At 32.5% G+C, this 21,926-nt stretch overlaps 2 protein-coding genes and 1 long non-coding RNA gene across 3 annotated transcripts; all 3 read left to right on the forward strand.

Annotated features, from left to right (window-relative positions):
• Positions 1-4,315: 4,315 nt before the first annotated feature.
• LOC107913827 (protein STRUBBELIG-RECEPTOR FAMILY 6) lies at positions 4,316-10,323 on the forward strand. Its single transcript, XM_016842472.1, has 16 exons — positions 4,316-4,666; positions 5,378-5,510; positions 5,608-5,679; positions 5,762-5,827; positions 5,922-5,993; positions 6,093-6,164; positions 6,274-6,345; positions 6,428-6,493; positions 6,606-6,668; positions 6,759-7,063; positions 7,774-8,057; positions 8,350-8,621; positions 8,897-9,029; positions 9,438-9,577; positions 9,654-9,810; positions 9,904-10,323. Exons 1-16 carry the CDS (start codon positions 4,564-4,566, stop codon positions 10,057-10,059), a joined length of 2,166 nt encoding a protein of 721 aa, XP_016697961.1. The 5' UTR covers positions 4,316-4,563; the 3' UTR covers positions 10,060-10,323.
• A 4,056-nt stretch (positions 10,324-14,379) lies between these two features.
• On the forward strand, positions 14,380-15,853 carry LOC107915878 (uncharacterized). The gene is made up of 3 exons (XR_005919572.1): positions 14,380-15,193; positions 15,328-15,373; positions 15,456-15,853. It is a non-coding gene; the product is annotated as an uncharacterized lncRNA (long non-coding RNA).
• Positions 15,854-16,797: 944 nt separating this feature from the next.
• On the forward strand, positions 16,798-20,656 carry LOC107913828 (26S proteasome regulatory subunit 7A). Its single transcript, XM_016842473.2, has 10 exons — positions 16,798-17,040; positions 17,338-17,419; positions 18,088-18,179; positions 18,264-18,341; positions 18,526-18,587; positions 19,015-19,159; positions 19,292-19,510; positions 19,596-19,777; positions 20,014-20,189; positions 20,281-20,656. Exons 1-10 carry the CDS (start codon positions 16,954-16,956, stop codon positions 20,436-20,438), a joined length of 1,281 nt encoding a protein of 426 aa, XP_016697962.1. The 5' UTR covers positions 16,798-16,953; the 3' UTR covers positions 20,439-20,656.
• The last annotated feature ends 1,270 nt before the right edge of the window (positions 20,657-21,926 follow it).

A 21,926-nucleotide genomic window follows, 5' to 3' on the forward strand; every position in this document is an offset into this window, starting at 1 on the left:
ATTTTGAAAGATTTTTTAGACAATTACGTTTATTTTCTTTAAATTAAGAGTTTTTTTTTAACTTCATGATTTATTTATTTATTCTATTATTTTCTGCATGTAAATATTTTATTGGGTTATCTAAGTAATAAATTATATCTCATTAAAAATATTCCACGTATGAAATTTCATATCATCCCGTTAACTTTTTTAACGATACTTTTATCAAACCTGTTAAAACAATCAATTTGAAAAAAAAATTGATGGCCAAAAGAGGCTCAACATTTTCAATAATTTTGAGTTGATATGGGTCTTTTTTATTGGTCTAATAATAAAATTATCCCTTTAATATATATATACATATTCTATCAATTTGATCCTAAATATACAAAATTTAACAAATTTAGCCCTCAATGTTTACAAAATTTATCATTTTACTTCTAATTCTAAAAGAAAATGGCCCTCAACATTTACAAAAAATCTATCAATTTTTTTAAAAAAAGAATTGTTTTGATGGGTTATAAAGGGCTAAAAATGATCATTTTTAAAATTTTTAGAGTTAGGAGTAAATTGACAAAATTTGTAAACATTGAGAGATAAATTTATTAAATTTTTTAGAATTAGAACTAAAATGACAAATTTTGTGAACATTGAAGACTAAACTTGTTGAATTTTTTTATATTTAGAATCAAATTGATAGAATGTGTAAACATTAGAGGGCTAATTTTGTTACTAGACCGGTAAAAAACCATGAGTAAAATATTTAATTTCGAAAAATTTAATAACTAAATAAAAATTTTTAATAGTTGGATGACCAAAATAGAACGAAAAGTATAGTCATGCTCCACGTCATTATTTAACATAAGATTTTAGCGGAAAAGCGAATGCATATTTTGAAATATATAAGAGCTAATTTGTCTATTTTCCAATAAAAAGACCGAAACACTATCCACTCTTAAATATAAGACTTCACTGTTATTTTTACCTGGACAATCTGATAAAATATAAACTGAAATAATTGAAATAATATTTCATGAAAAAATAATAATTTAAGCTTAATTCAGCACCATAAAAAATATTTATTATACTTTGAATGATTTATTTAGAAATATTTGAAAAAATAGAAGAGCATTAATTGAAGAATAAACTAAATAGAAATCAAAGTATCACCGACACATACAGAAATGAGGTAGCAAGTGGTATCTCAAACTCAAAGACAAGGTTTTATAATAGTAATATAAAATGCCACACGGCGTAGAAATGGAAGGCAACATCATCTCTGCCTGTCCCTTTTCTGACAACCCCGTTTTTCCTACCCCTTTTTATTTATTTTAATTTTATACTAATTATTTAATTATCCATTCATAACATAACAAATACCTTTCCTTATTTTCATGCTCAACACAAGGTTTAAAGTTGTCATTGTCATTGAAAACCAAAGTCACTTAATTTTTATATAATTATAAATTAATAATAATCATATTTTTATTTATTATACGTTTAATGTTTTTGAATTTGCTTATATTTCGTCCAACATTAGTTTCCATTGTTTTATTAACTGACAATTTTGCTTTTATTACAAGACATTGGTTTATAGGTTTGTTGATTTTAACACCGAAACTAGTTTATTTATTTTTGTTATTTTGAAAGCTTAAGCAAATCATTCCATTTTTTTTTCAACAACCCTTTGAAGGTGACTTTTTCCACTGAGTCAACATTTTAACGTGTTTCTTAGATTCTTTTAATGATAAACGTGTTCTTGGTAAAACCAAAATTTCAACAAGGAAGAAAGAATGCAAAATATTTAGTCTCTTAAATAACATACTAAATAAAATTAATTATTTTTTTATTTTTACTTATAAAATATATAATAATTTTCTATATGATCTTTTGGTTTTAAAATTTAGATGTTTAAATACTTATTGGATTATAGCATAACTCGAGAAAATTTATCTAACGATTATATTTATAAAAAGAGTAATGTAAAATTATTGATACAAAGATAGGATTGTCACGGTTCATTCAAAAGACAAGGGAATTGTAGTTGATTGCGAGTAATCTAAATTAGGAGGGAATGGTAAATTTTTTGGGGAGTCTAAGTCGAGGGAGAGAGATCATTCCTAAGAGTCTTAAAAAGGGGCATCGCCAATTCTTTTCGAGACGCCAAGTATTGCCTTTTGGAATAGTCTCATATTCACTAGAATTTAGCCAACCTATTAATGTCATTTTCCTCGTAGGTATCAATTGTCATGTTAAGGCAACAGATAAATGTGATGGACAAGTGGTAAGTGTTCTATATATAATGAAGACGTAAAGCCTATAATGTGGGCTCGCAAGGTGTTGTCTTATGAGGCCGGTGGCATGTGGGATGAGTTTGTAATTTGTAGGTATAACAAAAACCTAAATAAGGCATTAGTTAATGGCATGTGGTCAATTAACCCCCAAATATATTACTTATAAGTTTTATTTTATTTTTATATAATTGATGTATTAATTCACCAAAAAAAAATAAGTTTGATTAATACAAACCCTTGAAGAAATTAGGATTGATTAGAAATTTAACATTTTCATTTAGAATTTGTTGTTTTTAGTGTGATTATTGTGAACATTGCATTTGAAAATTTGATATATTGCATTCTCGTGACACCAAAAAACACTTAAGTTATGTTTAATTTTTGAAAGAAAATTACTAGTGAAGTAGAGGAATACCATGAAGAAAAAATAAGCATTAGTTTATATAATTTTTATAAATGGTTTAGTTTTAAAAAAAATTCACCTCACGATCCAAAGTTTCTAGCTCCACACCTGACTTTTGTTAAAACGATAAATTTAACATATTAAAATTATGATGTTTCAGGTTCACGTCTTATCATGCATATGTATTTCTATAAATTAAATATCAATTTATAAAGTAAAATATTTTATTGACTCGAGCAATCTCAACTCAATCAAACCCTCAAATAATAATATAAATTCTATTATAAAAATGGTGTGACGGATGAGCTAACATTAATTCAATTCCCTTAAAAAAGCTAACATTAATTCAAATAAAAATAAAATAAAATAAAATAAAAGGAAATTGAGTCTCTCAAGTCTAAATAAATAACTAGCCACCGGAAAATTAATTTACTCAAAATTTTAACTTTTAAAAAATATAATTACTTTAAAATGACAAAATTAGAAATGGGGGTAGTTAATAGCTTTGAGGAAATGACTTGGGTTTTTGGGCATAAAAAAAAAACAACAGCAAGAAGAAGAGGCATACGATCGACTTTTTAATGATGTTAATGATAATTGAGAACCTTCAGAGGCCAGAGCCCCCACCATTAAATACCCAATTAAAACTCATGTGACATAATTACGACATTAATGCAAGCTTTTATGTCACACACACACCAAATTAAAGGGTTTCTTCAAGCATTTACGTAAATTAGGCAACTGAAAATGGTTGGGACTAATCACAAATTTGAGCTAACATTAAATTTAGGCTTTTTTTGACAATCATTTTTTAAAAAATTTTCTTAATAAATTTTATAATAACTTTAAAAAGTTCCAAGAAAGTTGTTTAGGATGAATTTTTGGTAAACTTTAATGTTATATAATTATGAGATTTATAATTATTTGTACAATTAATTAATGTTTTGTATAAGTGTTTAATTACACAATAAATTATTGTAATCTTTAATTGCATAATATTTTGTATGATTAAAATTTGAATAAAATTCGAATTAATTTAATAACATGAAACAAAAATAATTACAACATGAACGGAGGTGGGAAAACAACCATAAAATTTTCTAGAGATAAATAATTGGTGGAACTTGAAAATGGGAGGGTATAAAATGAAATATTCCAATTATTATTTTATGAGTCATTCAATCTTTAAAGCAATGCAATATATCATGTCTTTATTCTATTTTTTTGTCCATATAAAATATACCATGGGCCATATATTTGATGCCAACTACTACTCTTAAAAGCTGTATAATCATCATCACAAAAATAAATACCGTGTGAAAGTTACATCAGTACACCTGGTATTTTATCATTGGGTAAAAATAATATTATATCAATATTTTAGAATTATTAGATGTAATAAGTCTAAAGCATGTAATCATACTTTTTTTTGTTGTTGTTGCAAAAACAGTGTTTCAAGGAAAAGGACCACCTACCAAGGGCATAAACATCTGTTTAACTTTTTTTCAATTTTTTAACAGTTTCAGTAACGTAAAAAAGAATAAAAACAAAAACCCAAATTACAAAGTATGGAATTTGTGATGCTTTGTAGTCACTGTGTGTATATATATATTAATATCGATGTTAATGATAATGATGTAGACATAGGCAATGGTAAATATAAAGCATATGTGTGGCTTTGGATTCTTCTGGCAAATCGTGCCTGCCAGCTTTTGCTTGGTTATGGTATGGACTTATGGCTAAATAAGTATAAAATCTCTAACAGAAACTAAAAAAAAAAAAAAATTATAAAGAAAGACGAATAAGGAAAAAAGGGTGTTAAAGACCAAAGGCCAAAGCCATTTTTTCTTTCTTTTGGTTTCTGGGGAGAGACCAGTTTGGGCAAAGATGGTGAAGAAGTGGAAAAAGGCTTTGATTTTGGTGCTGTTTACAGTCTGCATTCTGGGGTTTAAGCCAAGATGTGTCAATGGCGAAACAGATCAAGCAGATGGTTAGTGTTACTTTGTTTTACTTTTCTGCTTTATTATGTTTTAGATTCATAGATTTTGCAGTTGCTTGCTTCTTCTTTTTTTTACCGTTTGCCAAATCTGTGATCTTTGGTTTTACTTTTTTTGGTTACCTTTGCTTTTCTGATATGTTTTATCTGTTTTGAGCTGCTTGTGGCTTCAAGTGGACTTGTTTAATTACAATGCCATTTTAACTTTGTTGGTGTTGTTTATAAAGTTTTGACCTTGCTTCTCAAAGGTGAGTTCTTTTAGATTATGGAGATTAACTAAGGATGAGGAAAGTTTGGGTTTATTTTTAGTTGTTAGTTTAAATCATAACTTGCTAGTACACGAGTTTCTGGACAAATTTACAGTCTTTTTAGCTCTTCTCTTAATTGCTGCTGACTGGATCCAATGCAACCTGTTGAGGGCAAGGCTTTTGCTGATAGATGTCAATAAAATCTGTTTCTTTTAATGGTCTATTCCAATTGGTAATGATATTTTATCCTGCTACTTCCAAAACCAATGTTTCAAAATGTTGGAAGAGCAACATTGAGGATTGGGTTTGATTCACATATTTACCTCCTTTTCATTTTTTCCCCTCATTAAGTGTCTTCTTAGGACAGTAACATATTTTAGTTTCGAAAAGGTCTTTCCTCTCCGGACAAATGTTGTTTTCTCACTTATTTTCTGCACGTGGGATGTTCGATGTGCAGCTTCTGCTCTAGGGGTTATGTATACCAGCTTAAATTCACCACAGCAGCTAACAGGTTGGACTGCTAGCAATGGTGATCCATGTGGGCAGTCCTGGAAAGGTGTTACTTGCTCGAACAAACGCGTCACTGAAATGTGATATTCTGTTTTCCCTGTTTTTCCTTCGAGACATCTTAGCCTATATCTTGCTGATATCAACTATAGTAGGTTCTTATATTGTCCTTTTTATCAGTAAACTGTCAAATCTTGGACTTTCCGGGTCGGTGGGTTACAGCTTTCAAAGTTTGACATCATTGAAAGAATTGTAAGAAACCTTTAATCTTTAATTATGTGTTCATTTGTTCTATGTTTATTTGATTCATACTGATATTTGACAAAACATGCAGGGACTTGAGCCACAACAATTTTGCAGGAGATATACCATATTTTACTCTTCCGAACTTGCAGCGATTGTATATTTCATTTGCGCATTTGTTGCCTTTCCTATTACTACCTTTCTTTTTTTAAAGTTGATTTAGATTTAATATAATGTTCATTTCCATGCAGAAATCTCGAGTATAATCAATTTACTGGCAGCGTCCCTTTTGCCATCAGTCAGATGCCTTCTCTTCAGTACCTGTAAGTAATATTCCAATTATTTGTTTCTTGTCATGAGGTCCGTAGACATTTAAACTCTTAACACATTGTCTTTCTGCTTTCCCATTTCTGGAAATTCAGAAATCTTGCTCATAATCAGTTGCAGAATGCGCTGAACGACATGTTTGGACCACTTTCTTCCCTCTCCACACTGTAAGATGTTCTTCCTACCAACCACGAAGCAGATAATATATATTTTGCCTGTGTTTAAGCTAATTTAACTGAAAGAGCTAGTTGAATTTATCTTTATTCCTTGCTTCAGGGATCTCTCTTTCAATTCTCTGAACGGTGGTCTGCCCGAGAGTTTTAAGAATCTTACCAGTATAAGCTCTATGTAAGTATTAGAGGAGACATCTTTCATAGAACACTTTTATATGATGAATTTTCCTCATATGTATTATTTACCCTTCTTATAGGTACTTGCAAAACAACCAGTTTTCAGGCACTATTGATGTCCTTGCAAATCTTCCCCTCGATACTCTGTGCGTAACCAGTATATCATTTCAAAAATGCTAGACGTTATATATATTTTTCTTATAATGCAATGGACCCTATAATACTTCACTTTTTGATAGTTGTATTTATGTCTTGCAGAGATGTTTCGAACAACCATTTTACTGGCTGGGTACCTGATCAACTGAAAAGTATCAATTTGAAGTAAGCATTTGACTGCCTTATCAAGTGTTGAGGTTTCTATATGGTAAGAAAATTCTTTGTGATTTCAATCTGAATAATCTTTTATGACAGGAAGGATGGTAATTCATGGAACTCAGGGCCTGCACCTCCACCTCCACCTGGTACTCCTCCTGCCACTAGAAACAGAAAGCACAAATCTGGCAGCAATGGTTCTGCATCAGATAGTGGTTCTGGTGGTGGGAGTAGCGGCTCAGGAATTGGAGGTGGAGCCATAGCTGGAATAGTGATATCAATCCTTATTATTGGGGCTATAGTAGCGTTCTTTTTGGTGAAGAGAAGATCCAGGAGGTCATCCTCGGATATCGAAAAGCTCGACAATCAACCCCTTGCTCCTCTTGCTTCTAATGAAGTGCAAGGTACCACTTGCAGTCTATCTGCAATTCTGCATGGTGGCCTAGTTGCATGTCACCATAAATCTATCTTTGCTGTATTTCTTAATGAAGAGATTGTGTGTCCTTTAACTTTTAGCTACAAACAGATATAACCTTGTTCTTGTAGTTATTAAATTTCTGAAGAATATATAGGAATTTCATTTTAGAATTTATCTTTAGACTCCATTTGAAGCATGAGATATGCTGAGTGTATGCTCGAGATAGTTGAAATGCTGATAATGTAAAAAATTCTCTTGGCCCCAGAATTTGGTGGGCATTTCTTCATCTCTCATTTTTGTGAATTCTCACGTGGATTCGAGCTTTTTGCTTTGATAAAGGCTTTTATAACTGAAACCAAATCTTAGCCAATAGGAGACGTTGATGCCTTTTCTTGTCATGTTTTTTGCCGTGTGGGGAGGGGGAGGATGGACTAAGACTAGGACTATATTATGTTCACAAAATGTTTGATTTCATCATGTCAAAATGCTATCAAATGCTGCTTGATGCCTATTGAACCATGTGACTTTTACAATTTCTAGGCCGCTTTTGACTGTGCATAAATTGTACAAATTTAGTTTACTTTTCATCATAGTTTATGTTAACTTTTTTCTTTAAATCTTTCGGCTTTGAACACATGTTTAATCCTCTTGATCTCATTATTTGTTTCTCTTCTTATGCTTAAAATTGTATTGCAGAAATAAAATCAGTCAAGTCCTCCTCTTCATTTGATAGCCAGGCACTTGATACACCCATTTCAATAAGCCTTCGACCCCCTCCTATTGACCGTCACAAATCATTCGATGATGAAGAGTTTTCTAAAAAGCCTGTTGTTGTTAAGAAAGCTGTACCGGCTCCTACAAATGTTACATCATATTCGATAGCAGACCTCCAGATAGCTACTGGCAGTTTCAGTGTTGAAAATCTTCTCGGTGAAGGGTCATTTGGACGTGTTTATCGAGCTCAATTTGCTGATGGCAAGGTAGAATATTCCAGCCTATAAAATCCAAAGGCATGTCAAAACAAAGAGAACGTAATCTATAGTTTTTAACATGCTCTAACTTGAGAAATACTCTTTTCATCCGCGATCCACATGTTTAATCTTGTACGTGAGACTTTTTTAGCTGTGACCTTTATGTGAGGCACATGAGATATCTGCCTTTATCGCAATTAAATTTTTTGCCCATAGTTCGTCTTCTACTTGCCTTAATTTTTTTTAGAAATGTTATACTCAGTGCTTACCTAGCAGGTATCTTGTGTTTGTACTGCCATAGGTTCTTGCGGTGAAGAAAATAGACTCATCGGCTCTTCCCAGTAACATGTCTGACAATTTCATGGAGATGGTTTCAAATATATCCCAGTTGCATCACACAAATGTAACCGAGTTGGTTGGCTATTGTTCAGAGCATGGACAACACCTGCTTGTCTACGAGTTCCACAAAAATGGCTCACTTTACGATTTCCTACATATATCAGATGAGTACAGCAAGCCATTGATTTGGAACACCCGAGTCAAAATTGCTCTCGGGACTGCACGTGCATTAGAGTAAGTTGAAACTTCAATGATGGGTAACGATCTATTTTTTATTGTCTCATTTTAGATCATCACTGATGAGGTTAAAAAAGTTGGCGTACCTGGTGATGTCCAATTGGTTATAACTCCAAATTAACTTGAGGAATTGCCGGTTAAAATCTGATATGTACCATGTATTGAGTAAAATTCAAGTAGGAAGTTAGACTTTTGTTCCCACAGTGATTATTATCCCTTGCAAATGGGGCAATGGCTACTCGGAATTCATGAAAGGATGATTTTTCCCCCAGGTACCTCCATGAAGTTTGCTCGCCATCTGTTGTTCATAAAAATATCAAGTCAGCTAACATCTTACTTGATGCTGAACTCAACCCTCACCTTTCAGACTCGGGCTTGGCGACGTTTATTCCAAATGCAGATGAGGTAAATTTTGTACATTCTAGAAGTCACTGTTCCTACAAGAACTAATATGATTCCATTTTATGTTAGTTATTGAGTTTCCCACTAGCTTTACGAAACTATGTTGTCCATCTCGGACTAGCATTTGTCAAAGGATGTGCTGGTTATTACCATCTCGGACTTTGTATGTTTATATCCTATTCTTAACAATTTTTTACCGCAAAGGAAGCATCGGTTAGAAAATCGTAAAATGGCATTGTATTCTTCCTCGCAAAAGAGTTCATTATATACGGTAACATGAACTAAACTTAGGGTGTTTCATGGTCTATGAATAATATGGTTCTTTGTATGACATATGATGTTTGCTCAAGTGCGTAAGGGTTTCAATGGTTGCTTGCGCATAAACTGAACCCATCTCATTCTGGTATGCAGGTACTAAATCGTGACGATGTGGGGTCTGGATACAGTGCACCTGAGGTTACTATGTCTGGACAGTACTCTCTTAAGAGTGATGTTTACGGTTTTGGAGTGGTTATGTTGGAACTTCTCACTGGACGTAAGCCATTTGACAGGTGAGGAATGATCTATGAAGAATAGGGTATTGCATCTGACCACAATTCTAACTACCATGCTGAGTGTTTTTTACAGCACAAGGCCTAGACTGGAGCAATCTTTGGTTCGATGGGCAACACCTCAACTCCACGATATCGATGCTCTATCCAAGATGGTTGATCCGGCACTTAAAGGGCTTTACCCCGTTAAATCTCTCTCACGTTTTGCCGATGTGATCGCTCTTTGTGTCCAGGTAATTCTTGGCTGAAAAATGAAAGATCACTTGTGTTCTTTTTGTGTTCTCATATACGCTAAACCGATCCTTTTACTTGGTTAATTGGTGCAGCCGGAGCCCGAGTTTCGGCCACCTATGTCAGAAGTGGTTGAAGCATTGGTTCGACTAGTGCAGCGAGCTAACATGAGTAAGAGAACAACAGGGACAGACCAAGGTGCATCTCCACGAACTGGAAACCCCGATGATACACACGACTACATGTCTTAAATGGTTGCACAATTCTTGCTTGATTGTTTTGGTGACGAGGACTCTGAGATTGTAATCATGTTTGAATGGTTTTTTTTTTATTGTAAAATAATTATACATCCCTTTAGTTTCAGTTTCAATTCAGCCCTTCAGTTTGTAATATGTTGCCATATAGTCCATTTGGTGACACCCATCCATTGAAATTCTTTCACCCTTCTGTACATGTTGAACTTCTAGTGTTTCTTTTTTTCTCAATACAATAATAAGGCCCAGTATTTCTCTTAATTCTCAATTTTATTTTTTAATATTTATTGTGTATACACATTACACAGCATTGCATGCTCATTCCAAGCTCTGTTAATTGGGTATGTATTTTTGGCATTCAATTAGATGAACGAATAATGAGTCCTTGGATAGCTCTCAAAATCCAACCCGATTACCTTAAATTTGACTTATATTGATATGATTATAAAACATCAATAATTTAAACTTTAAGCAAGGAATTTTAGGAATGTTTTGAACTTAGAAATAACTCATCTTAAGTTCAAAATGCTAAATGATTTGATTGAAAAACTCCATTGATAAATCTAAAATTAATACAGATTTAAAAATGACTCTAAGCTAAAATGGTCTAAATACAAATTAACTTAAAAAAATTTAGGGTAAACTATACCCAAAGTCATTAAACTATTAGTAACTTCATGTTTTGGTTACTCAACTTTAGAAAGTTACAAAATGGTTATTGAACTTTTCAAAAGTTTTCGTTTAAGTCACTAAACTATTTGAATTTTTTAATTTAAGCCATTGGGAATTTTTTTTAATTAAAAAAAAGTTTAGCTAGTGAACTTCAAGCGGCAACGAACGTATGAAAATATGCCTCGCATTTCGACCAAAACAGTGAGTGATGTCGCAACGAGGGAAGACTCCTCGTCCTGACGAGTAGCCAACGTCACGACAAGAAGAAGACTTTCATTCCGACAACAAGAACACCATGTCACGATGTGGCGATGTATCCCTCAAGTTTCTCTGTTTTCTTCTCTCAATTAAACTATGTTTTAGTTTTCCAGTTAAACTCTAATTAACCTAGGGATATTCTAATAATATATGCTACGAATTTTAGCCTATAAGTAGGTTAGATAAAAAAGTTCTATCCATAATTCAATTATATCTAAAAAATAATGTGTTATAGGAGATTTTGAAGGAGAAAACAACGTATACATTATGAAAGAAACTCGAAACCTTGTATATGACGAAATCCTTGGCCAACAAGTTAGTGTTAAAACATCATCTCTGCACGTTTAGAATGGTCGAATGTGAGTCTATTAGAGCTCATATTAGTGAGTTTGTTACCCTTCTAATTTATGGGAGAGATCACCTCTCATTTGAGGACGTGAAGAGGAATCTACTAAGTAAGGATAAATGTAATAGCCCGATTTTAGGCCTAGTCGGAACAGTGGTTTCGGGACCACAAATCCGACGAGAAAAAAAAATGTAATGGCCTGAATTTTCAGAGGTGTCGGAACGGTGATTCGAGATCACTAAATTCGACAAATGGGTAGAAAATATTATTAATTTAGTAAGTATAAGTTCAATGTGAAGTTAGGAAAATTTTTGAAATAGTGAATAGCACTAGAAATAAATATTAAAATAATTAGAATCGAAATGAGGTATCAAGACCTCGGGGATTTTAAACCAAGCCATAAATATTTTTATAAATATTATGGAGTGTTAAAAAGTTAGCATTAAAGTTTTGTTAAGAAATTTTAAAGTTCCGATAATTAATTGAGCAAAAAGGACTAAATTGTAACAAATGTAAAATTTTGGAAAATGATTAAATAGCTTAAATGATAAAAGGAAGAGGGCTTAAAAGGCAAAAAGACCTAAGGTCTATTTGGGCTGGACGGCAATGGCATGAAATCAGCAAGAAAGTGAGAAGAATTAAGGGCAAAATTGGAATATTGCAAAATTTGCTTAATAAAGTTAGGACCAAAGAAGAATTATCTAGATTTCTCTTCATTTTTCTGAATTCTCATCAGCTAAAACACCATGGAAGGGCTTCTTCAAGCTGGTTCTTCATATTTTTATTACAAGTAAGTTCAATTCTTGACTATTTCTTGAAATTTTTGTATTTGTATGACTTTTACAACTAGGCCCACTTGTTAAATTCATTAGTTTTTGATTTTATGAAAGAATTTGAAAGTTGATATGAATATGTGCTGGAATTATATGATGATTTATCATGAAATTAGAGCTTTAAATTGTTCATATGCTGATTTTATTGAAAGAATTGAATAGAAAGTGAATGTTTGGGACCTAATAGTAAAAGAGTTTGAAGATAGAGTTATATGTGGAAATTCTGGATTTCAATAGTTGAGTAACAACTTATAATGTCTAGGTAAAGTATTAATTGAGAAAATTAGATTAATTGAAGGGTTAATTGAGAAAGGACCGAATTATATAAACTGTGAAATTTGGGGCAAAATGGAAATCAACATTTTGCACTAAAGCAGTTTTGGACAGCAGCAGTAGTGTAACTTTGAAAAATCACCAAAAATTGTAGAGATTGAATTAGAGGATGAATAAAATATGAAACTAAATCTTGTTGAGTCTAGTTTCTTATAAAAGAAATGGTGTGAGCAATGGAATTGTAAATCATGAGATATAATAGATTTTGTGAGACAAGGTCAGAATGAATTCGGGTTCCCCTGTTCTGACTTTTTAAAATCATTAAAAATTGTAAAAAAATTATTATGAGTTATAATTTATATGGTTAGAATCCTTAATGAGTCTATTTTTATAAGAAACAAACAAAAACATCATCCAAATTCTTTACAATGAGATAATTAGTTTTTAGTGAAGAGTGATCGGAACTGTCAGACAGTGAAATAGGGGAAACTTTAAAGAATAAACTGTACTATTTTGTTGAACCAAAAATTCTGAAAATTTTATGATATGAAGATATGTGAGTCTAGTTTTAGGAAAAATTAATGGATCTTAATTTGGAGCTCTGTAGCTCCGGATAAAAATAATTTAGTGACTCTGACTCGGATAAACAGTTTTGAATATACATGTGAGTGAAAAGTGAAATTATAGCTAATGTTGTTTAAGTGTGTTATACACATTAAGGATGTGGAATGGAGAGGAGGAGGAGGAAAATTGGAAAATATATGAATGATTTGTGTATAATTGGTCATATGCTTGATTTTAATTGATAAACGATAAAATATGAATTATACTTATATTTGTGCATTATTGGTCATGGTTTAAACTCATGTGTGAAAATAAAGTTTCATAGTATGTGTGTATGGTATATTCAATATATGATGTGGCATGAAATAATGTCATGAATGGTTTATGAATTAACACATGTTGGTAAGCCTGATATATGAATAAATGATCAAATTGAGCGGAACGCCGGATTTGAGTACTTCTGATCAAGTGATAAAGTGATAAGTGGTAGCATTAGCTACACTTATCTGATCAAGTGAGAAAGTGATAAGTGGTAGCATTAGCTACACTTATCTGATCAAGTGAAAAAGTGATAAGTGTTACACTTATCTGATCAAGAGACAAAGTGATAAGTGGTAGCTTTAGCTACACTTATCTGATCAAGTGAAAAAGTGATAAGTGCTATACTTATCTGATCAAGTGACAAAGTGATAAGTGTTAGCCTTAGCTACACTTATCTGATCAAGTGAGAAAGTGATAAGTGGTAGCCTTAGCTACTCTTATCTGATCAAGTGACAAAGTGATAAGTGGTAGCCTAGCTACACTTATCTGATCAGGGACAAGTGATAAGTGATCATATGTAAGACCATAGTTATACTATGGCAAAGTGAAAGTGAAGTACTCAATTTTCCGTAACCGTTCCCTAATTTGATTAAGGATGGTAAGTGACAAATGGGCTCAAAAGAATTAAAGTAAATGGATAAGTGGTAGTGTATTTATATCAGGATGATGTTGTTATTCAAGCTAAAATGATATTTTCGTTGCAAAATTGAGAATTTCATAAATGTGTTATTGAATGGTATAATCAATAAACATTGAGTTAAATGGTAAATACGTATTAGTGTTGAACTTGATGTCATTGAATTGTACGTGAATTAAATGGAAATTGCTAGTGATATGATCTAAATCGTGAGCATGAGAAATTGCGAATTGAGGGAAATGGAAGTGAAGCATTGAATTGCATGAGTATGTATCGGGTCTCTTAAGCCCTAATTATTATGATTATAATATAACATTTTGAGGATATACTGTGAAAAGTTATAGAAGCATGTTAATTATTTTGAAAGTTTTAATTTAAATGAAATTTTATAACTCGGTTAAATACGTTTACAAGTGCATGTGTTTTGGTAATGCCTCGTACCCTATTTCGATATTGAATACGGGTAAGGGGTGTTACAATAAACACGACAACGAGTTAGGTCCAAACAAAATGTCAGACAAGCAAGTCTCAGTTCCAATTACAAGGGGCAGACAACAATCCAAAAAGCCAGATTAAAGTAGGTCCAGGGCGATATCTAAATCCAGAAACAAAGACAAATAATGTGACTACTGCAAAAAGAAGGGCCACATCAAGTTGGAATGCTGCAAACTTCAAAAAATGTTAAAAGGGATGTCGAACGACAAGAAAGATAAGAAGAAAATCGAAGTTGTTGATGCTAGTGCAGCCGAAGATAGAGGTTTTGATTTCTTGTTAGTGTCGATGAGTGAAAGCTCCAAGCTTACTTCTGAATGAATTCTAGATTCAGGGTGCTTCTATCACATATGCTCCAATAGGGACTGATTCTCCATATACAATTCAGTTGAAGGTGGAGTAGTGCTAATGGGGAATAATTCTCTATGTAAGATAACCGATAAAGGAACAATACAAATTAGGATGCACGATAGAATAATTCAGACACTATCAGATGTCAGGTATGTACCTGACTTAAAGAAAAATCTCATCTTATTGGGACTTTTGGATTCTAATGGTTGCAGGATAATCATTGAGTCAAATGGCTTTAAAGTTTTGTGGAGCTCTCGTTGTAATGAGAGGAAAGAAAAAGGGCAGCCTATATGTTTTGCGATGTTCAACGGTTACTAGTGCGACTATAATTACCGAAGAAGAGCCGAAATTGTCACCACATCGCGATGAACTATTTGTGCTTAGGTTAGAGTTTTCCTATGTTTTTTATATTTAGGTTATTTTTATTTCATTATTTATAAAAATCTAAAAATATTTTCTTTTATGTTTTATCGTACTATAATTTATTTAAATTACTAATTAGATCTATTTGTGCTTAGGTTAAAGTTAATTTAGTCCTAGCCTCTATTAAGTGCGATTCTCAAGGTACTTACCTACTTCGTTGTAACTATATTACAACTTGACTCGTATACTTGCGGACATTGCTTATTTCATATTTGTTGTGCAGGATTCTTACTCTGGATGTTAGTACGTCTAGAGGCGGTCACTTGGCAAGGGAGTTAAGTGAAATATGAGTCAAGGTGGAGATTTGTTGAAATATGCTTCGCATTTCGACCAAAACAGCGAGTGACGTCACAACGAGGGAATACTCCTCGTCCCGACAAGCAGTCTATGTCATGACGAGAATAAGAATTTCGTCTCAACTACTTGACGACATGTCCCTCAAGTTTCTTGATTTTATTCTCTCAGTTAATCTTTGTTTTAGTTTCTCATTTAAACTCTAGTTAACTTAAGGATATTTTAGTCATATATGCTACAAATTTCAGCCAATAAATAGACCTTAGTTACTCTAGATTTAATAAAATAAATATTTAAATTGAGAGAATTATGTTATTTGTTTTAAAGGGTTTTTCTTTCAGGGTTTTGGGTTTTTGTTTTGATTCTCTCTTCTCTTGTACTCTTCTATTATTATAGTGAAATCTCTTTTTGCTTGTGGTTTTTTATCCTCTTTAGATGAGTTTTAAACCTTAGATTCAAGTCAATCTGATGGTTAATGTTAAAGATTAGAGAAGAAAACTATTTGAATTTTGGCTCATAGCATTGTGACATTAAAGTTATTTCATAAAAAAAACTGAACTGAAGAGAAAATGAATGAGAGTTTTTGATTGATGCAAGCAGTGCAAATTAGAGGTGCTCATGGGCCGGGCGGCCCGGCCCGGCCCGACGGCCCACCCGAAATATGGGAGGGTTTGGGTAAAAATATAGGCCCGAAATATGGGCTTGGGCAAAAAAATGAGGCCCGATTAAAAATGGGCCGGGCCTCGGGCACCACTTTTTTGGCCCGGGCCCGGCCCGGCCCGAATATAATAAATATTTTTATTTTTTTAATTTTAAAATACTTTTAAAATACATTTTTAATTTTTTTAATTTTTTTAATTTTAAAATATTTTTAAAATATATTTTTTTAATTTTTAAAATAAATTTTTGGTATTTATTTAAAAAACGGGCCGGGCCCGGGCTTATGAATTTTTTCCCGGGCTGGGCCTGGGCAAAAATCTAGGCCCATATTTCGGGCCGGGCCGGGCCCGGGCCGAAATTTTTTTCTGGGCCCGGCCCGGCCCATGAGCAGCTCTAGTGTAAATAGAGAAGATCATACAACAACAATTTTAACAGTCTAGTGACTTAAATGAAAACTTTCAAATAATTCATTGACCATTTTATAACTTTTTGAAGTTGAATGACCAAAACGTAAACTTGCTAATAGTTTAGTAACTTTTGAGTGGAGTTTACCCAAAATTTTTAAATCCAAATTAACTCCACTTAAAACCAATAATGACCGGTCCAATTTTATAATCCAAATCATAGCAGGCCAAGATTCGGCTGGTGAGTCCGAGGCCCATCTTTAAGGGGGAAAGAAAACTCTCTTTGTTTTTGTTTCCTCTGTTTTTTAACTTTCGCAGTTCCTGATATCTCCGCTCATAGAACCAAGCTAGAGATCCCAAACAATGGCACCAGAAGCAGAAGACGAGATTAAGGATGAGAAAAGTCCCCGACCTCTTGATGAAGACGATATCGCGCTTCTCAAAACCTATGTAATTTTAACTTCTTTCTCTCCTTTTACTTTTTTTTTTTTACTTTCCGATTTTGAATATTTGATTTGTTTTCCTTTTTTCTCTCAACATGTTAGCTATAGGAGTTTGTTTCTGGTTCTTTATTTTTTTTATAGTATCTGTTGGTTGAGATGTGCTGATAGCATCAACCTCCAATTTCTAGGGTTTATGAATTTTTTTATATAATTTAGGACCTGATAATGTTTATACACCATTCTTTTAGGCTGCGCTGATATTCTTGGGCAGCTAAAATGCAAATTTGCTTTCGTTTTTTTGCAGGGGTTAGGGCCTTATTCAACGAGCATAAAGAAAGTTGAGAAGGAGATTAAGGAAATGGCAAAGAAAGTAAATGACTTATGCGGTATGTGTTTTACCCTTTTTTTCCAGTGCTTGTGTTGTGTTAGGACGCTGTTTGTTGGCTGCATTTGTATTATTTAGGTTTAAACATGAGATTAAGGGTTCTATTTGGCTACTTTTGTTGTAGGGTGCTAAATAAAGAGTAAGTATTAACTTTGTATTTGATAATTTTTACAGCATAGGATGCAATAAGACATTACATGTGTGCATTATATGTATCTTTATAAAAAAAAAAAGTAAAGGAGGAAAAGCTAATCTATTAATGTGGCATATAGTTTATATTGTCACATAAAAATTCTGCATAAAGGATTGTGGTCTATGGAGCATAAGCTAGCTTCAGGTAGTAACATACCTGCTTGTCCCTAGATTCAAATAGTTTCCAGTATCTGGCCAATGTTCACTAGGAGAAGCTATCCCTATAGCATGCAAATTCAGCATCATCACCTTCATGCACTCTCTCTAAATTGTAGTGTTTTCTTGATTTTCAGCTGCTAACATATTATTACATCAGTGTGTTTAGCAGCTGTGGTTGTCATATTGAAAAATTGAATTATATCCGATGATTATGGTTCCTCAAGTTATTATTTGTTTGCCACTACTCACTAATTGTTTGCGGAATAGGCCTATTCTTAATGTATTCATGTCTTTATGCTGGTATACTTTGCAAAATAGGCATCAAGGAGTCAGACACGGGATTGGCTGCACCCAGCCAATGGGATCTCGTCTCAGATAAGCAAATGATGCAGGAGGAGCAACCGCTTCAGGTATTGTTTTTTTCTAAAATGGGTTTCTATAAAACAGTGTATTTCTGTTCTTTTTATTGTGTTATTGACTATAGTTTCATCCAGGTGGCAAGATGCACAAAGATAATTAATCCAAATACAGAAGATGCCAAATACGTTATCAATGTTAAGCAAATTGCCAAGGTATGTACCATTAAGTCCCTGAGTTTAACGTTTGCCAGTCTGATGATTTTTTTTTTTATATTCTTTTTAAAGAAGCCAATCTAATGATTAAACATACTGTTTCTTTTGTGAAAATAGTCTCTTTTTCAGAAGAATAGACATTTAAAATTTTTTGGTCTGATATGCATATGGGTTCTAACTGCAGTTCGTTGTTGGCCTTGGTGACAAAGTTTCACCAACTGATATAGAAGAAGGCATGCGGGTGGGGTAAGTTTTAAGTTTCTTAAAAGGTTGCTGCCTTCATTTGTTGTCTTCAGAATATTTTTTTGATAGGTGTTTGCTTGCAATTCAGTTAGAATATATAAATTATTTGTTGTTGCCACTATTAGGGGAGTATGGAAAACCCTAAGAACTTGCCAAACCAAAAACTGTGACCAGGGCAATGATCATTCAGTTCGTTGTCACCTAGTATAACTGTTTGGTCGACTTTGTGATACATCCACCTCATTTTGTAGAATGGATGAGTATAGGTTTTACTAGAAATAGTAGTTGCATTTGAATGTGTTATGATATTTTCATTCTTTCCTTTATTTATTTTTTCATGGAAGCCAATCATGTTTTTACATCCTTGTATGTTCTTTTCTTTTATTGTGAATTAGCTTCTCATCTCTTCATCATTGTTCTGCATTTGCAGGGTTGATCGCAACAAATATCAAATACAGATTCCTTTGCCTCCAAAAATTGACCCAAGTGTCACCATGATGACCGTGGAGGAGAAACCAGACGTGACATATAATGATGTTGGTGGATGCAAGGAGCAGATTGAAAAGATGCGTGAAGTATGTATGACACCTTTTAATTTGTACATGCTCACACTGAAAAACTGAAGCCTTTCTACTATTCCTTGTCCTGTTATAGTAAGTTAAGATTTGAGGCTAACACGCATATGTTGATGAATTTTGTTCTTTTAGGTTGTTGAGCTACCGATGCTTCATCCTGAGAAATTTGTCAAGCTCGGGATTGATCCTCCTAAGGGTGTTCTTTGCTATGGTCCTCCTGGAACTGGTAAGACACTTCTTGCGAGGGCTGTTGCAAACAGAACTGATGCTTGCTTCATTCGTGTTATTGGAAGTGAGCTTGTTCAAAAATACGTGGGTGAAGGAGCTAGAATGGTTCGAGAACTGTTTCAGGTTATAAGCTGCTAAAAATTGTTGTTTTTCTCTTGGAGTTATTCTATAATACTTTTGTTCATTTTGACGTTGTTGAATACTGCAGATGGCACGTTCAAAGAAAGCATGCATTGTGTTCTTTGATGAAGTTGATGCCATTGGGGGTGCACGTTTTGATGATGGTGTGGGTGGAGACAATGAGGTTCAGCGTACCATGCTTGAAATTGTCAACCAGCTTGATGGCTTTGATGCTCGTGGAAACATCAAAGTCCTGATGGCAACAAACAGGTTAAACTTACTACCTATAATTTCAACTCTTTATATCTAGTTCTGTTTTGCGAAGCAACGCATCCCCATTTTTCCCTTTAAGCCATCCCAACCTGAAGACAATGTTCATGGAAGGTTTTATTTTGATTTATTCTATGAATTTTTTTTTTTGTTGATACAATATTCTACAAAGTATTTGAATTGTGCACGGGCGATGCTTATGCATTTGTGGTTCTTTCTTTTTGTGCATTTTCCAGGCCGGACACGCTAGATCCTGCATTATTACGTCCTGGACGATTAGATCGTAAGGTTGAGTTTGGTCTCCCTGATTTGGAGAGTCGAACACAGATATTTAAAATTCATACAAGAACGATGAACTGTGAACGTGATATTAGATTTGAACTTTTAGCCCGACTTTGCCCAAATTCTACCGGTAAAAGTCGTCTTGTCAAGTTTCTTGTTTATTGTTTTAGACATGCTCCACTTTGTCTTGTCTTGATATTTGTGATTTTTTTTATTTGCAGGGGCCGACATAAGAAGTGTGTGCACAGAGGCTGGAATGTATGCTATTCGGGCTCGAAGAAAAACAGTGACAGAGAAAGATTTCCTAGATGCGGTGAACAAGGTCATCAAGGGATATCAAAAGTTTAGTGCAACCCCAAAATACATGGTTTACAATTAACCCAAATTTTGGTGCCACACTCTCAACTCGTAAAACACATGTATGTGGTTCTATCTTGTTCAATGCTGCTTCCCTGGATTTGTTTTCATAGTTGCCTATACTTATGATGTTTTATGTTTAATTTGTTGCAATTTCATTTCTTCTCCCCTTGAAAAGCTACCGTACTTGGGGGATGAATCCAAACAAAGAACAGAATTAAAGGCATTTGTGGCGGTTTATTTACTGTTCTTTTTAAAACTATATTTATATGCGCGTATGGATATAATTAATTTTTAAAGAGGGAGGCCGGGTAACTTGTTCTAGTTTGAAGGATTGTCTATTTCTGAGGACTTGGACAAAATTACGAGTTTTTAAAAATGGCTCAGATAAAATTTAAAATTTATTTTTTATATGGGTCGTAAGATTTTTTTGACTTGAACCCAGGTCTGAATATATATTATAAAAATTAATTATATTAATTAATATGTTTTTATTAAATTAGTAATCCAATAATAATTAAATTTTTCACCCTAAACATAAAAATAGCTTATTCATCTAAATATTTAAGTTTAAAATATAAATTTTAAAAATTATATTTAGTAGAATAAAATATTTATTATATTTATGTATTTTTTAATATACTAACTATTTATTATATTTATGATATTTTTTTATAAATATTTTTTATGTTAGAAAAATTTTATTTTAATCTTTTTTTAATACATTTAGTGTATTGTATTTAAAAAAATTTAAATAAAAAATTAATCTAAAAAAATCAGTGAATCTAGTTAGATTTGAGTTCACTTTTTTTAAATTAGGTCAAGCTTGAATAAAAAAGTAAGTCAAATTTTCAAGCCAACTTGATTCATGAGCTTGAAAAATTTACTTGAACTCGATTTATATCTGACTTGATTCATGAATATCTCTAAATTCAATGTGTTAAATATTCAAATTTTAAGTAAAGCATTTAATACTACTTTCTTTTTATTAGTATAGCTACCGTAAAAGGTATTTAACATTAACATGAAAAGCATTTATTATTATGTAAATAAAATATTTGGCCAAAAAAATGTAAATAAAATATGATGCTTAATATGATTATTTTAATTTTGGAAAAGAAATTAATTTAAACGTCTAGATTCTGAATTAGAACAGTAAAGTATTTGACAAGTTGAATTTGTTGTTTCCATTTCAATTTTACAGTGTCCCTATAGATTTTCTCTTATAATTCCAAAGAAATTTAAAATTTTTGTTAAATGTTTGTACAGTAATTGAATTAAATTGTATTATGAGGGTAATAATTACATTTTTGTAACTGTAATGAATTATAATTTATTTTGTAATATAAATTATAATTACACAATTATATAATTTGTATTTTTAAAAATATCAATTATTATAAAAGTATTAGTATAATAAAAATAATTTTTAAAAAAGTAACAAAAAATTAAAATCAAATTATTATATTTATTATATATGATTACAAATAAAAGCAATAATCATCATATG

The sequence above is a fragment of the Gossypium hirsutum genome, chromosome D10, assembly GCF_007990345.1.
Source record: "Gossypium hirsutum isolate 1008001.06 chromosome D10, Gossypium_hirsutum_v2.1, whole genome shotgun sequence".
In the NCBI taxonomy this organism is placed as follows: domain Eukaryota; kingdom Viridiplantae; phylum Streptophyta; class Magnoliopsida; order Malvales; family Malvaceae; genus Gossypium; species Gossypium hirsutum.

Excerpts from the sequence above, each read along its gene's own strand:
- LOC107913827 (XM_016842472.1), top strand. The coding sequence starts at position 4,564 with ATGGTGAAGAAGTGGAAAAAGGCTTTGATTTTGGTGCTGTTTACAGTC. Across the intron at positions 5,994-6,092 it reads ATGCCTTCTCTTCAGTACCT|AAATCTTGCTCATAATCAGT; the intron begins GTAAGTAATATT and ends CTGGAAATTCAG. Across the intron at positions 6,165-6,273 it reads CTTTCTTCCCTCTCCACACT|GGATCTCTCTTTCAATTCTC; the intron begins GTAAGATGTTCT and ends TCCTTGCTTCAG.
- LOC107913828 (XM_016842473.2), top strand. The coding sequence starts at position 16,954 with ATGGCACCAGAAGCAGAAGACGAGATTAAGGATGAGAAAAGTCCCCGA. Across the intron at positions 19,778-20,013 it reads GTCCTGATGGCAACAAACAG|GCCGGACACGCTAGATCCTG; the intron begins GTTAAACTTACT and ends TGCATTTTCCAG. Across the intron at positions 20,190-20,280 it reads ACTTTGCCCAAATTCTACCG|GGGCCGACATAAGAAGTGTG; the intron begins GTAAAAGTCGTC and ends TTTTATTTGCAG.